Below are 12,952 nucleotides of genomic sequence, written 5' to 3' on the forward strand. Positions count from 1 at the left end.
ACCTGCAGTCTTCTTCTTGACCTCTCCGCCTCCATCCTACTCCGACCTATCACTCTCACCTTGACCTCTTTCCACCTATCACATTTCCAACGCCCCTCCTCCAAGTCCCTCCTCCCTACCTTTTATCTTCTCCTGCTGAACACTCTCTGCTCATTCCTGAAGAAGGGCCTGTGCCCGAAACGTCGAATCTCCTGTTCCCTGGATGCTGCCTGACCTGCTGTGCTGCTCCAGCAATAAAGTTTCAACTCCGGTAAGAGATTTGCAGATTAGCCCCATGTTTTCCATGAGAGAACTGATCCTAATCGACATCTCCAAAGGTGCACCTCATGCTTTAATACTATCTTATTCTTGATTCCCCAACAGACGAAACAGCATGAAGGAAAACAGAATCAGCATTATCTTTAGTGGCATGGCATGTGAATATAAAGAAACATCATGAGCTCTGGCTGTACAGGACATTGATTAGGCCACTGTTGGAATATTGCGTGCAATTCTGGTCTCCTTCCTATCGGAAAGATGTTGTGAAACTTGAAAGGGTTCAGAAAAGATTTACAAGGATGTTGCCAGGGTTGGAGGATTTAAGCTATAAGGAGAGGCTGAACAGGCTGGGACTGTTTGCCTTGGAGCATTGGAGGCTGAGGGGTGACCTTATAGAGGTTTACAAAATTATGAGGGGCATGGATAGGGTAAATAGACAAAGTCTTTTCCCTGGGGTCTGGGAGTCCAGAACTAGAGGGCATAGGTTTAGGGTAAGAGGGGAAAGATATAAAAGGGACCTAAGGGGCAACTTTTCCACACAGAGGGTGGTACGTGTATGGAATGAGCTGCCAGAGGAAGTGGTGGAGGCTGGTACAATTGCAACATTTAAGAGGCATTTGGGTGGGTATATGAATAGGAAGGGTTTGGAGGAATATGGGCTGGGTGCTGGCAGGTGGGACTAGATTGGGTTGGGATATCTGGTCGGCATGGACGGGTTGGACCGAAGGATCTGTTTCCATGCTGTACATCTCTATGACTCTAAAATGTTATTAGCCTGCAACATTTAATTCAGCTTACTGTGAGAGATAGGATTTGAATCCAGTGGAGTTTTAAACCTTATTTCCTTCTTAGCCATAGCAGTTATGACAAGGAGATACATAAGTAAAAGCAATAAGAGAGGTAAAGCAACGTAAGAGTTAGAAATGTTAACAATTTGAAAGGCACCATATTTACCTCCTCTGTACGACTCCTCTCCTTTTGGAAAAAACACTCTGACAACACTTGTGTTGATATAGATAAGTGGTAACTCTCGTGATGTTAAGCCATAGGCCCTCATAGGTTGGCCCGTTGACTTTCGCTTTGCCTTCGGTTTCTTTGGCAACTTTGCCTGGAATATCTTTGCCACACTGTGTAGCAGAGGGAAGGAAAGCACGACGTCGAATGGCTGGGCACTGAGGAGGATCTCATGAAGGTACTGGGGAGAACTGTCCACGATGCCTTCTGCCACCCTGTGGAGACTACGCGAAACTCGCTCGGGCCTTGATGTTAACTTATGCCGGACGTTCCGCGTAACGGCTTTGGTGTAAGTAAGAGAAAGAAATCCGTGCTGCTGGTGGGAACCTTCTAAAAGTTTGGCTGCCATCTGCATGATCACAATTTGTACACCGCATATCAACACTGGGCAAAACATATGTCAAGCAAGTCTGAGGAATCATTTGCAGCAGAGTAAACATGCTTATTATTCTTAAAACCAATTGAAAGTTGCTCATTTTAAACAGCAAGCATTAAATATATAAAAACTGTAAATACCTATTCTCAAAGTCTCATAGACAAGCAAATTACTTCCTTGTGTAGCACCAGGTGGCCATATTTTTAAAATGAAAACACAAATAATACTGCAACTGATTTACTTTGAGTAAAAACCTATTTTAATGGGTTTCATTACTCATTTCCAGTTGTAAATACCATTTCCTGAGAAAGAATCTTTGTTTTTGAATTACTTCTACACCTGTTCCAAGGGCTTTCCTTTTAAGATGTCTGGGAATATTCAGCTCTACAGGTATAACTTCTCCATTAAATTGACTAAGCACACCTTCAGCTTATTTGTTCCCTTGCTGCATTGTACACAACAGTGAAGTAGGAATCCTGCTGGTTAGGTCTAGGGTTAAAGTAGTTAAATATTTCTCTTTCTCTTTCCAGGCCTGCTGAGTATTTCCAAGATTTTCTGCTTTAAATGTCAGATTGTCAGCATCTGCAATGTTTGGCTTTCATAACTGGACCTATTCTTGGAGACTGGGGAGACCAGTTAAAGGAAGATCATTGTGCCCCCCCTTTTCTTACAATGTTTTGCGCTCTCATTTGACACCTGCAGCATTTCGTATGGTGCTCCCCTCAGGTGATATTTGCCGCCAGTATCCTCTCAGACTTGTCTCAGGCCAGCAGAAGTTAAAGGAATGCTGGCTTTATTTTCTAGTGCTCTAGATACTAGGTAATACTGCAGCCATACAAAACCCTGGTCAGATCACATCTGGTATACCCTGAACAACTCTGGGCACCACATGTTAAATGCTTTCAAAAGACAATTAAAATGACACAAGAGAAATAAACTTGCAGATCTACAGGGTTAGAATGGGGAAAGGTGTCAACTGAATCAGTGATGTAGACAGCTGGTGTGTCTATACATCTCCATTCAGTCATTGTGTTAGCCTTAGCTACATGAGATTTGATTGAAGTTAACAATCTAGTCTTCCAGATGTGACACTAAACTGAGACTCCGTTAGCTCTTGCTGGCTGCATGAAATGTTCTATGTTAATATTTCCAAAAAGAATCAGAGAATTCTCTCTGATATCATGGCCAATATTTATCTCTCAAACATCATCACTGACCCAGATTACTAGGTTACTATCACCTTGCTATTTCTGGGCTTTGCTGTGCACAAATTGGCTACTACACTTCCCAAACCATGACTGTGACTATAATTCAAAAGTACTTCATTGGCTGCAGAATACTTTGGGACATCCTGACAATGTGAAAATGAAATGTAGATGTAAATGTTCCTTTCATTTCTGGCAGATTTGAATAGTATCATTGTGGTAGCTGAAACCTTTTTGTGATTGTGCCTGCTAACAAAGCAAGGTTGTGGTTCTACTCAAGGAAGCAATTTATCAATTGATCACGTGTACCTTCAATATGGAGCAAACTTAAAAAGATAAAATGTTTTTAAAAAGATTAAATCAGTAATAGTAATTTAACTTATTTCTTACAGGAGGAAAGAAGCCAGAGAAATGACTGAAAGGATCTTGCTTGCTGAGGGGTCGAACCAACAAAGTGCGTCTGTTCAGCTTGTCAGTACAAGAAAGTACAACACCTCCGAAATGCCCCAGAGACCATGGGCCTTTTCCAAGGCTTGAGGTGATGGACAAGAGCGATAGGACAGACAGTGGGGGTTGGGGTGGGGGGTGGAAGCAATAAAAAGGCCATAAGCAAAACATTTGTTGATTATACTGAAGGTTTTGCAGCTGAATGCAGCTACAAAGTGCAATCATCTGCGTGATCTCATGTTATGTGTTCCATATACCATGTGACGAATACTATACTGGGCCTGTTTGTCCAAAGAGCTGTGGAGGCCAGTAGTTAATCAAATTCTGAGTAACTTTGCTCAACAGTAAATTATTACAGTGACAAAAACTGTGAAATTCTACTGCTGTATTTATTGACAAAGCTGTTACTCAGATGACATTTGAATCATGTTTTGATTTTGGAATTAGGAGTTTGCAATATGGAACACATAACTATGGGCAAAATGTGAAAAAGAAATTTACAGATTTCCTGTTGGCCTTACATACCAATTTAAACTCAACAGGAAGTAGAAAGTAAAATTTATTTGATTTGGAATATAAGCAGTAAGCACCATTAGAGATGAGAAAACATGGTTACAAGAACGAACTTGAGAAAAAGGCTGCCTTTCAAGATGCACACTTTTACAAGTTAAATAGTGTGACTTACTAAGAAGACACAATACTCCAGGCCAGGTTAATACAGTTGTTAATTGTAATTAAGAATGCATAATCAGAAATGATTTCTTTCACAGCAGGAGGTTTAGAAGAAGGTCTATAAACTGATTGAGCTGTGGATTCTAAAATCGTTCAAGTTTTGCTTTGGAATATGTACTAGAATTAACTATTTAGTTCCATCAGTTATTTTAAACCACAACTTTTAGTTATGAAGGGTAACTTTTGCAGATCATGTGGCAGGCATCTGTTTAGAATCAAACTGGCCATTTTGTCTTTTTGCCATTCAAACTTTAAAATAAAGTAATATTTCAAGAGAGGTTGAATTTCTATCCATAATAACTAGGTTTTAAAAGGGAATCATTAAAGACATTAAAGTTTGAAATTCTAATTGAGATTCCGAGGCTAAGGCAATCAAACACTCTTCAGATGATGGAAAAAAGTCAAAGTAAGAAAAATCTCATCCAATGAGCCTCATGAGGACATTTTGTTCAATAATCATGACAGATGGATATTTGAAAGTTTTGCTTGATTTTCTTTGCAACAAAGCACAGTCACTATTGCGAATCATGTGAAAGTTTCAAATCTAACCACGATCCCTATGAAATTGCTCAGTCCTTGTAACCATTGTCTTCACATTCTGTATCAAAAACTAGAAGAAATTCATAATTCAACGTGAAGATTTAGAAATCTGCCATGACTTATTCACTATGAGAGTCTCACCCCAGGTTTTTCTTTGCATTGTAGAAGCAGTCCATCAAATTGTCCTGTGTGCCAGCCTTCACCTGGCCTGGAAAACAGAATGCCTGCCTTGTCTAGTCTAAGTAATTGTGTGATTTTTATAGACTTATACAATTTGAAAACTACACCGAACACATACTCCCCTAAAATTAAATAAGCATTTTTTTTTATCATGCCAAAAGACGGACATATCATGGCAATTCCCGTAAGTCAATCTAACTTTCATACAAGGTTTCTTATTTTTATTAATAAACTAGCATCATCACTTCGACAGATTTTCCACAGATTTCTAATGTTTAGAAACATTTATTATTTTAGTCACACAATTAGAATGAATGTGTTCATGCTGCAAAAAAAATGTAACTGTTTCAAAACTATATTTTCTGAGCAAACATGAGTTATCATTCCAGCCGTATCTAGACTATGACATCAACAGATGTGTTTTGTGAGATTGCATTTGGGAGTCAAATCCAGGCCAATCAAACGGGGTTAAGAGTATTTGGAACAGCTGGACCAAGCATATTGGGCTCCCATTCAAGAATACGTTAGGTCCTTTTTCTTCCATTGTTATGACCGCTGGACATTAGAAGACAAGTTATGTTTTAAACCATATCATTTGATCCAGTACAAAATGGGGGAGAGAAATGTAATGTCTTACTAAATCTGCTGAAACAAGCCAGCGTGACTTCATAGTAAACCTGCCCCAACTATAAAACCCAGGCAATCTGCAATTGTTATGGAGACAGGCACTCGCTTTGTAAGTGAGGTGCAAGTTTGAACACCTGCATAGAATAGAGGAGACAAGTGATCATGCTCCTGCCCAGGCTCAGTCAGACAGTCAGAATGAGGGATTTGGGAGAATAAGACCTACAGCAGATGTTATTGCACCAGTTGGACAAAGGGACTGATCTCTGATTAGCTACCAGAGTGCTGGTGAGGGCAGAACCCAAGTTTGAAGAGAAAAGGATTGTTGAGTTATTTACTGTACATACACACATATGAACAAAGAACAAAAGGCCATTTGGCCTCTTGAGCCTGCTCTTAAGCCAATTCAATTTTAAATGGGCGACTCTCAAGATTCTGTCTCATGAGGAAACATCGAAACTGGTAACATCAGAAATGGTTACATGATCACCCTTAGTTTAGCTTTTCAATTCCAGATTTTCTTTTTAAATTGAATTTAAATTTCACTATTGGTTGGCCATGGTGAGGTTCAAACCCATGTCCTCACAGCATTAGCCTGGTGTTCTGGATTACTATTCCAATGACATTGCCATTACTGCCCACTTCCTACTAGCAAGCCAATTGTTTATTTTTGCCTATACACTATGAGATTTTGTTTTCTGCAATAACCTTTGAAATGGCACTTCATTAGATGTCTTCTGGAAATCTGGGTACAGTGCATTCACCCCATTCCCCAGCATGAATGACCTCCTCATAGAACTGCAGGAGATTGGAAAAACATGACTTCCCTTTCAGAAAACCATGTTGGCTCTATTAGATTACCCTGAATTGATTCAAGTGTCCTGCTATAACCTCTTTAATTATTGCTTCTAATATTTTCCCTCTGATAGATGTTAAGCGAATTGGCCTGTAGTTTCCTGCTTTGGGACTCCCTCCCTTTCTGAGTAAAGGAACAGCATTTGCCTTCTTCCAGTCTCATGAAACCTTACCCCATCCTAGGGAGTGAGGAAAATTAAAAACCAATGCATCAACTATCTTACTAGCCATTTATTTTAAAACTCGAGGACAAACTCTATGAGGACCCGAGCACATGTCTGCCAACAGCTCCAACAATTTCTCAGCCCCATTCCTGCAGTGATTTTAATTTTCCTGAGTTCCTCCTCCCCATCAATTTCCTGATGTATCCCTGCTTCTGGGATCTTACTTGTATTCTCTACGGTGACAAAAGATCCAACATACCATTTCACCAACCCAAGAAAACCCAAGCATATAAATAGAAAGCGCGCTACACCACTAGTACTTCATCTGGAGGCTCACTAAAGATGTTACCTAGTATGATGATGAAACATCTGAAAATGAACCTTCCAGCTCAGTGAGCAAACCTACATTTACAAGCTTCCATTGCTTCTTCCTTTACATTACACCCTATCACGTGGTCACTGCTAGATGATTTAGACAGAACTCCCACAAGTAATTTATCACTTTATATCTATTCCTAAACTGTTTCCATACCCATATTTCCTGAATGTCATCCTTTCTATTACTCCACTTAAGTACTCTGAAGGTATAAGATATAAACATTTTATTAAAACTATTTTTTCATAGTAAGGATTTGAAACAGAATTATTTTTCATGTTTTGTTTTATATTTGCACGAGAAATGAAGCAAGATGTTGTGCCGTTATAAAGTTAAGTTTTGATATTGTTTCACCCTGGACTTAACTATCAACATCCTGGGGTTCACCACTGGCCTGAAACTGAACTGGACTAGCCACATAAATACAGTGGCTTCAAGAGTGGGTAGCTCACCAACATTTTCTCAAGGGCAACTATAGATGAGAAATAAATGCTGGCTGAGCCCATGACACCCACATTCCAAGAATGAATTAATAAAGAATCAAGAGTTAAAGGCACAGAAATCTGACACAAAATGTGGCTTGGAGTCCCATGAGTCAGTTAAGATTAGATTAGATTCCCTACAGTATGGAAACAGGCCCTTCGGCCCAACAAGTCCACACCGACCTTCCAAATATTAACCTACCAAAACCCATTCCCCTACCCTATATTTATTCTTGACTAATGCACCTAACACTATGGGCAATTTAGCATGGTCAATTCACCTGAACTGCACATCTTTTTGGATTGTGGGAGGAAGCTGGAGGAAACCTACACAGACACAAGGAGAATGTCAGTTGGTGTTTCTCTTGGATTAGCTGGTTAGCAATTTCCTACAACCAACCAGGACCCAATCAGGAAACCAGGCTAGAAGGTTGAGAGCAGTAGGGAATACAGATGCTGGACAAGTCTGCAGCTCCTAAAATAATGCATGGCTGACAAAGCAAACAAGAACAAATTGTCTTTCAGCTCAGAAGCTGGAATATGAGGACTATGAACTCTGATGTGAACAATGTCTAGTTTCCATAGCAAGTGTACGCAAGGCACCATGCTCATGTGTCAGATATACACATTCAGTGCTGACAATGCTACTCTACAAGAAATTATATTAGCTGATGCAGGCTCAATTTGTGAGCATATTTGCATCTTCTACTAGCATGGAATGAGCACTGAAAACTATCGCGAGCACAGAGTAGGCTTTGCAGTAAGCAACAGGCTAACATGGTCAATTAAGTTTTCAGCCTCCAAGCAACTCATCTTCCTGTAACTGTTACTTGATACAAGGCCTGTTATCAAGATCATACATGTCAATGGACTGTATCTGTGCCTGCATCCCAGACAAAGAGCACTTTTGTAACTCCACAGGTGATCAGGCCATGAATACCATTTCAGGGGTAAGAGGATATTCACCCTGCGTGACTTCATCGAGGCAGATATTGCGCCAACCTAAGAAGGCATCATATTACAAACTCCATGAGAAAGAAGGATGATTATATGAATGATGTGAGGTCAACGAGTTAAGCAATACAGAGGGATCTGGCAGTATGAGTGCGTGAATTACAACAGACTATCATGGAGGTAAAGCAAGAACTTAGGTCAGCAAATAGAATGTTTACTGTGAGAGGAATTGATTTCAAAAGTGGGGAAATTAAACTTCAGTTATGCAGGGCATCACTGAGAGCATATTTGGATGACTGTGCATTTTACCGGTCCTTTTGCTTTAAGGATATAAAGGCACTAAATGCAGTTCAGAGAACGTTTACTGGACTAAATCCTGGAATGGAGTGTTATCATTAGGCGAATTAAGAGATTGAAACAAGTAAGATATTGAGAGGACTTAATAGGGTACATGCTTCTTCTTGAGGGAAATCTCGAACTGGGTCACTATTTAAAAATAAGAAGTGAGCCTTTTATGATAGAGATGAAAATAGTATTTTTCTCAGGGACCATGACTTTGGAACTCTCCTCCTCAACAGGTAGTGGAAGCAGAGTCTTTGAATATTTCTGATCGGGTTTCTGATAAGCAACGAAGTGAAAGGATATAAAGGGCTGGCAGGAATATGGAGTAATCAAATCAATCTTGACCTTATTGAATGTGGAATAGGCCCAAGAGGCTTACTGACCTAATACTGGTTTTGATTCATATGCTTGTACATTCAAATTGTATTTTGGATAAAATACTTTTATCGATGCATCACTAAAAGTGAATATTTTCACTTTACTCATTCCACAAAATGACAGTATACACATTAAGGACATAATTATTTTACCTGCTCCTGTAGTGATCAATATTGAAGCTGCCTATTTTGCACTTCACCTTTGTGTAAACATCTTGGATATCAACTGAAGCACTCAAGTCCTCAAGTTCACCAACAACACAAATACCTGAAATTGTAATTGAAGAAATTTATTAACTGAAAAAAGTTACAAAGTTTCAGAAATAACCTTTAAAAAGATTAGTGAGATATTAATTAGCTGGACATCTACCAGGGGTCTGAAGAATTAAAACACTGTTTCAACATGATGCAAAGTTCCAAAAACACATAAAGGCAACAGATTTTTAAGAAGCAGAGATTCCACTCTAGGAATTTTGTCTTTGTGATTCTTCATGCTCAGCAGAGGGGAAAACGGATTGCAGCTATAATGGATTGGGTACAATTGACCGGTGTGGAATGTGTTAGGGCAACACAGGTCAGGCAGAGATGGAGATCCATAAAATATAGGAATACAATTAGGCCATTTGGCCAATCGAGTCTCCTCCTCATTTGATATGTTCATCCTACCCATTCCCCTGCTTTCTGCCAGTAACACTGGATCCGCTTGCTAATCAAGAACCTATCTATCCCTGATTTAAATGCAGTTAATGACTTGGCTTCCACAGCCTTCTGTGGCAATGAATTCCACAGATTCACCAACCTCTAGCTGAAGAAATTCCTCCTCAACTCAGTTCACACCTCACCTTCACCCTAAGGCTGTAACCTTCAGGCCTTACGTGGAAATATCTTCCCAATGTGCTCTCTATACATGCCTCTCAGTATTCCATAAGTTTCAATGAGATCTCATGTCATCTTTTTAAACTCCATTGAGGTCAGATGCATGGAATGCAGCATACTGGGAAAAAGGTGACACCAATGAATGAACATGCACAAAAGCAGTTTCTGCTGAAAATGGCAATAGATTTTGAAGGTTTATCCAAAACATTAAGGCTTTTTAATCAATTATAACCCATTTCTGAAATAAATGATTGCCAGATAAAGTCAACAGAACAAAGCAGCTTAGAATATTATGGAGAATATTGACGCCATGTGATCTCCTGAAGTAGTGTTGATAATTTGAGAGGGTTGGAGAAGAATATACCCAAATATGTTTGTTACTTTAAGCATCCTAATGCTTTTGTCTTTTCACAGGAGATTATATAGACCAACTTATGCAGGACATAGAAGCAAGGAGGGTGGAAGGAAAGAAACTTTATTGCTGGAACAGCACAGCAGGTCAGGCAGCATGCAGGGAACAGGAGATTCGACGTTTCGGGCACAGGCCCTTCTTCAGGAATGTCATTCCTGAAGAAGGGCCTGTGCCCGAAACGTCGAATCTCCTGTTCCCTGGATGCTGCCTGACCTGCTGTGCTGTTCCAGCAATAAAGTTTCAACTTTGATCTCCAGCATCTGCAGACCTCACTTTCTCCTGGAAGGAAAGAAACATCTAGTTATGATGCTCCAATTATTATATGATGGGGAGGTGCCAGTGTTAGACTGGGGTAGACCTGACAAAGGAGCAGCATCTGAAAGCTTTTGATTTCAAATAAACGTGTTGGACTATAACCTGGTGTCGTTTGACTTCTGACCCTTTTGTATGTGATGGATCATCTGATCTTTACCTGCCTGTCCATTTTGTATGCTTGGAATTTTAATACAAAATAGTATATGTTGAATATCCTTGGAAAATGTCCCAATTATACATCTACATTCAGAAAATATCTCCTTCCTTCCACTGGCCGAATTTGAAAACATTTAATAATGCATCATTTCCTGAATGACACAAAGAAGGATTATTTGTTCCCAGATATTTTCTAATGTTGCTCAATATGTTTACAGCAGTCATAGTGTTTCTTTAGTTTTTCTCCCTGTGAACAGACACTTGAACTTCACTGAGCTTCTCCTCTTCCAAGTAAGATACAGACGCTACCATAGAGAGGAGCCAGGCAAAAACATTATGTCCTATCAGCGTTGGAACTTGTTAAAGTATTCTGAGATTATTGAGAAAGAAAGCCACCCAAGCAGTAAAAGAGCCTGCCAATTCACTGTCACCCTTATTGCTAAAAACTGCCTTTAAGGACACTGATCACATGTTCACAGTTTTAATACTTACATTTCTGTGAGAAAGTGGAATTCCTTTGGAAAGGGTACTTATAATGGGGTTAGGGGATTATTCATTCCCCATTCATAGATGCAGTAATTTATATTTCTCACCTGTGCCTTTACTGCTTGGTTCCTGAGCAAACAAGTTAACAGTAACTTTAGGCAACATCCACTGCATCCATAAACTGATACATCCTGTCGTTCCACCAATATTAGTAGTTTTCTGTTCCAGTGTGGACGAGTCAGCGAAGGGGCTTTCATCCACCATTTGGACTGAATCGCCCTATGGAAAACATTCAAACACAACAATTTGTACTACAGCTGTAGGATGAAATAATCATATATGACACTTCCAAATACTATCCACAACTAAACCACAAGTTTCCAAGACTTAGAGATACCCACAGATGGAACCCAAAGAGAAATAATAGTGCATTACATCAGAATGCATTTAAGTGAGGAAGAATAAAGTTATAAATTTGGCAGCTTCAGTTTCTACCAAATCTGTTTAAAAGCAGGAGAAGACTAACTTTTCTATAGAATTTCTCATGACCTCAGAACATCCCAAAGCACTTTACAGCTAATTGAATAGTAGCCACTGTTTTAATGTAGGAAACAATTCAGTCAATTTGCATACAGTAAAACCTCAATAAAAGTCAATGGGATAATGATTAGACAATCATTTATTTTTATGGGTTTAACCCATGAATTAACAGGAAAGTAGCTGCCTGGAGATGAAATTGGTTGAGTGAGAGGAATCCAGAAAGTAGTGATGAGAGAATTGTTTTTTTTCCTCAGGCTAGAGAAAGGCATTGAGTGGGGTCTATCAGAGATTGGTACTGGGACTATAGGTTTTCATGACAGATATTGTAGAGATTGAAATTGGTTAATTTTGAGTTTTTTTTTTGATCTGGGGACTAAAATAAGAAAGTGCTGTTTTGAAACTGGTGCTTGAAATAATGGCTGCAGTTTTGAAAACCATGCAAAACATTGTGTAAACAATCATTTGACTGGTCTATGGACTACTGGCCATTATCAATGAAAGAGACCTTTTTGCCTGCCAACATCCATAACTGGTACTTACTTTATTGATCAGTTTGGAGCTAGGAACAAGTTACAGAGAGAGGTATGTTCAATTTTTCCCCAGCTCAGGAACAATGTCTATTCTCTGCAATCAAGCCTCACTGTAAAGCTGAAGAAAACCAGTTTTCCTTTCTTGCAATGTTTTGTAAGCTGAGATTTTAAACTAATAGGCCAGAGACTTTTTGTAAATATAACATCCACCTTGTGTCACCCACCAATCAGTAGAAGTATCCAGAGAAAAAGGACTGAAGCAATAACAAAAGAATTCCTGATGAAGAGCTCATGCTCAAAACGTCGACTCTCCTGCTCCTCGGATGCTCCCTGACCAGCTGTGCTTTTCCAGCATCACACTTTTCAACTGATCTCTAGCATCTGCAGTCCTCAATTTTTCCTCCCTGAAGCAATGTACTGATCCGCAGAAGTGTCATAAAGATCATCTCAACAACAGAACCCAGGAACAGCGACAACCGAATTATCTTTCCAGTTTCTTTTTCCCTCTGCCCAAAAGAGAGTGTGTGAGTGAGTGAGTGAGTGTGTGTGTGCGTGCACGCGCACGCACGCACATGTGCAAGTTTTAATCAATAGTATCATGTACCAATGGTTTGTAAGTATTTCCCTCTAATTATTTTTAATAAATAGCAATTTTTGTTCAGTACAGAAACCTGGTCCATGATTTCTATCAACTTGGATCTGAAAGTCAAG

General features: G+C 39.5%; 1 protein-coding gene across 4 annotated transcripts in view; it reads right to left on the reverse strand.

Annotated features, from left to right (window-relative positions):
- vps13b (vacuolar protein sorting 13 homolog B) overlaps nt 1-12,952 on the reverse strand; it is a 977,967-nt gene that overhangs the window by 314,764 nt on the left and 650,251 nt on the right. For 3 of the 4 annotated variants that reach the window (XR_015757055.1, XM_043687669.2, XM_043687667.2), the window contains exons 26-29: nt 11,279-11,450; nt 9,080-9,194; nt 3,244-3,385; nt 1,213-1,621 (exon numbers count right to left, since the gene is read on the reverse strand). Coding sequence is in view for 3 of the 4 variants with exons in the window: in XM_043687669.2 (XP_043543604.2) it covers nt 1,213-1,621; nt 3,244-3,385; nt 9,080-9,194; nt 11,279-11,450 (838 nt within the window). In the remaining variant the exon portion in view is untranslated. Of the gene's footprint in view, nt 1-1,212; nt 1,622-3,243; nt 3,386-4,713; nt 4,781-9,079; nt 9,195-11,278; nt 11,451-12,952 lie in introns of all 4 variants that reach the window. The other variant, XM_043687671.2, reaches the window with a different exon arrangement.

The sequence above is a fragment of the Chiloscyllium plagiosum genome, unplaced genomic scaffold (assembly GCF_037043375.1).
Source record: "Chiloscyllium plagiosum isolate Xiang-an unplaced genomic scaffold, Cpla_swu_hap1 HiC_scaffold_4, whole genome shotgun sequence".
Taxonomy (NCBI): domain Eukaryota; kingdom Metazoa; phylum Chordata; class Chondrichthyes; order Orectolobiformes; family Hemiscylliidae; genus Chiloscyllium; species Chiloscyllium plagiosum.